Source organism: Urocitellus parryii, chromosome 7 (assembly GCF_045843805.1).
Source record: "Urocitellus parryii isolate mUroPar1 chromosome 7, mUroPar1.hap1, whole genome shotgun sequence".
Lineage (NCBI taxonomy): Eukaryota > Metazoa > Chordata > Mammalia > Rodentia > Sciuridae > Urocitellus > Urocitellus parryii.
In genome coordinates this window covers 174,033,875-174,036,965 of record NC_135537.1, presented here as the reverse complement: position 1 = coordinate 174,036,965, position 3,091 = coordinate 174,033,875, and the positions used below count along the sequence as shown (strand labels likewise).

Genomic DNA, 3,091 nt, shown 5'->3' with positions numbered 1-3,091 from the left:
CTGGCCAATGATTTCACATTTATGTATCTCAATATGACGGTGCTCAAGGCACGGCTTCTATGTCTTGGTTAGATGACAGGATGCTTTTTACAAGAAAGCACTCTCCGGTTATCATTTTCTATAGATTAAAAAACTTACACATTCTAGTTTTCCTGTCTTCCAGTTTTTCCTGATTTCAGCACCTGGCTTTTATTCCCCATTACTGAAAATTTTTCCTCCAATTGAAGATACAAGTAAATGAGATAATGAAAGGAGATGAAACTTACTCTGTTAGTCTTCATAATAGATTTCTAAACCAAATTTGCTAGCAAAAAAAAAAATAAATTTTAATGACATAAAGCTATGGAGTTTCTATATTATTTTTTATGAGTTTAACCTACTCACTACCATCACCAGAACACAGCTGTAACATTTTTTAAAGCCATGATTACAACTACTTGCCTTAGGTGATTGGCTGATTGGCTGAAGATAAAGTGATCAAGCAGTAGCCCTGCTTGTGTGCAGGATTACATCTGGGACTCTATGGAGACTCGATTTAGAGTCAGGAGAGCTTTCCGATAAGGAGCTTCCTTACACTCCTCCTCGACAGCGGTGGTGGTCTCCTCTGGGTTTTCACAGCTGCTGACGATGGCAACGGCACTAAAGGACCTTCTTCTGACACTGGTGTCTGAGGTACAGGATTCTCGGACGGGTGATGACTTCCCCATGTTGTGGAGCTGCTGGTCTTTCCAGTCCAGCTGCTTGGCACTGCAAAAGGGGGCATACACTTCCACACTTCCCTCAAACTGCAAGCAATTCACTTTGTAATACTTCCTCTTCACCTCCAAGACGTCATTAAACCTGTGGCCCCAGAGGATTTCTCGGGGCACATAGGAGCTCCTCGATTGGTGTGAGGTCCCAGTAGAATCACCAGTGTAGATAAAGGTCACCAAGATCTCAAAGTTGTCTTTGGCCACTGCTTTGCGATCGAGGGCATACAGAGGACTCTCCTGGTCGATCTCGTGAACGATTGTCACCGGGGTCACCAGAATGATCTGGTCATTGACTAACTTGAGGTCTTTAAACGCCATGGTCATCCGCCCTTCGCTGTCTTCTGTATAGCGGAGAAGCTGGGCTCTCACGGTCCCTTCTACCACGTGGTTTGGTCGGAAATCACCAATGCGCCACATGAGGCACAGCTTCCCATCCCTCATGCCTATCAGAGCAAAATAGCTAAATCGGATGGTCTGGGCTCTCTTTCGGGCAGTTGCCATTTTGGCCAGGGCAGCTCCAATGATGAAGGTGTTGATGATGCAGCTTAAGATGGACTGCAGGATCACCGTGAGCACTGCCACCGAGCACTCCTCGGTGACACAGCGGTAACCGTACCCGATGGTGGTCTGGGTCTCCAGGGAGAATAAAAATGCCCCCGTGAAAGAGTGAACATTGTCGACACAAGGTGTGATGTCTGGGTCATTGAGCAGGTCTCCGTGATGAAAGGCGATCAGCCAAAAGACGGAGCCAAAGATCAACCAGGAGAGAATGTAAGACAAAGAAAAGATCACAAACATGTGGCGCCATTTGGTGTCCACCAGAGTGGTGAAAATGTCCACCATGTAACTCCCCCATTCCCCAAAAATGTGCTTGAAGTACACATTGCAGTTGCCGTCTTTGTGCAAGAGACGCCGTCTGGCCCTCCTCTTCTCCGCTACGATGTGCTCTGGGGGGTAGCCTGGGTATTTGGAGTCCACGTTTACAATTCGATAGCTGCTGCCGTAATAGCTCATTCTCCGTTGTGTCTTTAGAGCATTCAGTTGAGTTCTGGAGCAGTAATCGTTCTAGGGGTGTTAATGGTTCTTGATTTTTTTTTTCACTTAAGATCTAAAAATAAATAAATAAGAAAATTAAACCCACTGAACTCTAGCTTTGGATTTCTACCTTCATAGCCGTTGGACAAATCTGCAGCAATTATCTGCCATCTGAAATAGCTACGACTTTGTGTGAACCATAGAGACATTCAGTGTTGATTTCTCATTTCAGTTTAGAATTCAATAGAGTCATGATAGCAACAAAATATGCAATTAGAGAAAATAACAATTTTTTTTTCTATATGCGGAAAGCTTGGGGGAACACCATGATTATACCAAATGATGCCTCACTACTCTTTCGGACCTGAGGATAGAGAACATTGGCTTTTGTTTTTGTAGACTCCTCTTGCATGAGGGCATCTAGAAAACAAACTAATTCATAATAGACAAAGGTAAACTATAATTTGGTTATTTGTCCAGCAGTCTTATAAGTGTTCCCAGTGCTGAATCCATACAGTTTTCCTTGGAGAACAACACAAGAAAGAGTTTCTACCTCCACTTAATGGAACTTACGTGCTGGTTGCTAATAAGTGGTCCTCAACTCCACTGCCTGCTGCTTTGTCTTCTTCCCACACACAATTCTCTTCCTTGTGTGCTTCCCAGGATAGAGCAGAACCCCGGAGCATCTACTGCAGATTAAACACCTTCCCCCTAGCTCCACCCTTAGTCTTAACTGGAAAATACCTTTCTTAGCCCAGAGGAGTTAAAACCACTCCCAGGTAAACTTTCGGTAAGGTGTAGAGTTGCTTCTGTCTTTGTCTCATAACATCCATCCTTTCTTTCATTCTTTTACCACCCCCCGCCATTAGACATTGGCAGCTCTTCTCTTTCCCTCTGAATAGAAACCTAAAATTTGCCAAAGTTGCTAATCTTGTTCTCTCTTAAAGGGAGCCTACTGCCACACAGTTGGATCCTTCTCTCTAGTTCTTCATTGGTTTTCCGATGCCTTCACAGCCAACCCCAGGCAAAGTATCATTGTTCTCCCTTTAAGCTCAGTCGTGACAAAGTTAAAGTACAACATCCAGTTTTCAGTATCCTTGGTATAGACCAATGGATTTCCCCGATCAAGTCTGAAAGTAAACTCTAAAAATACAAAGTCAAAAAAAATCCTCTTTAGTCACTTCTGTATGAAAATAAAACAGAGAACTAACTGCAGACCATTTTCGTGATTTAGTGATTATTAGAATATTCTGCATACTCCACTTATGCTCGATGGGAGAAAGGGAGTGCAGGAAGGGAGATTA

At 43.6% G+C, this 3,091-nt stretch overlaps 1 protein-coding gene across 1 annotated transcript; it reads right to left on the bottom strand.

The window, feature by feature from the left end:
- Nucleotides 1-506: 506 nt before the first annotated feature.
- On the bottom strand, nt 507-1,766 carry Kcnj16 (potassium inwardly rectifying channel subfamily J member 16). Its single transcript, XM_026401355.2, has one exon. The coding sequence runs from the start codon at nt 1,764-1,766 to the stop codon at nt 507-509; it is 1,260 nt and encodes a 419-aa protein (XP_026257140.2).
- Between the last annotated feature and the right edge of the window lie 1,325 nt (nt 1,767-3,091).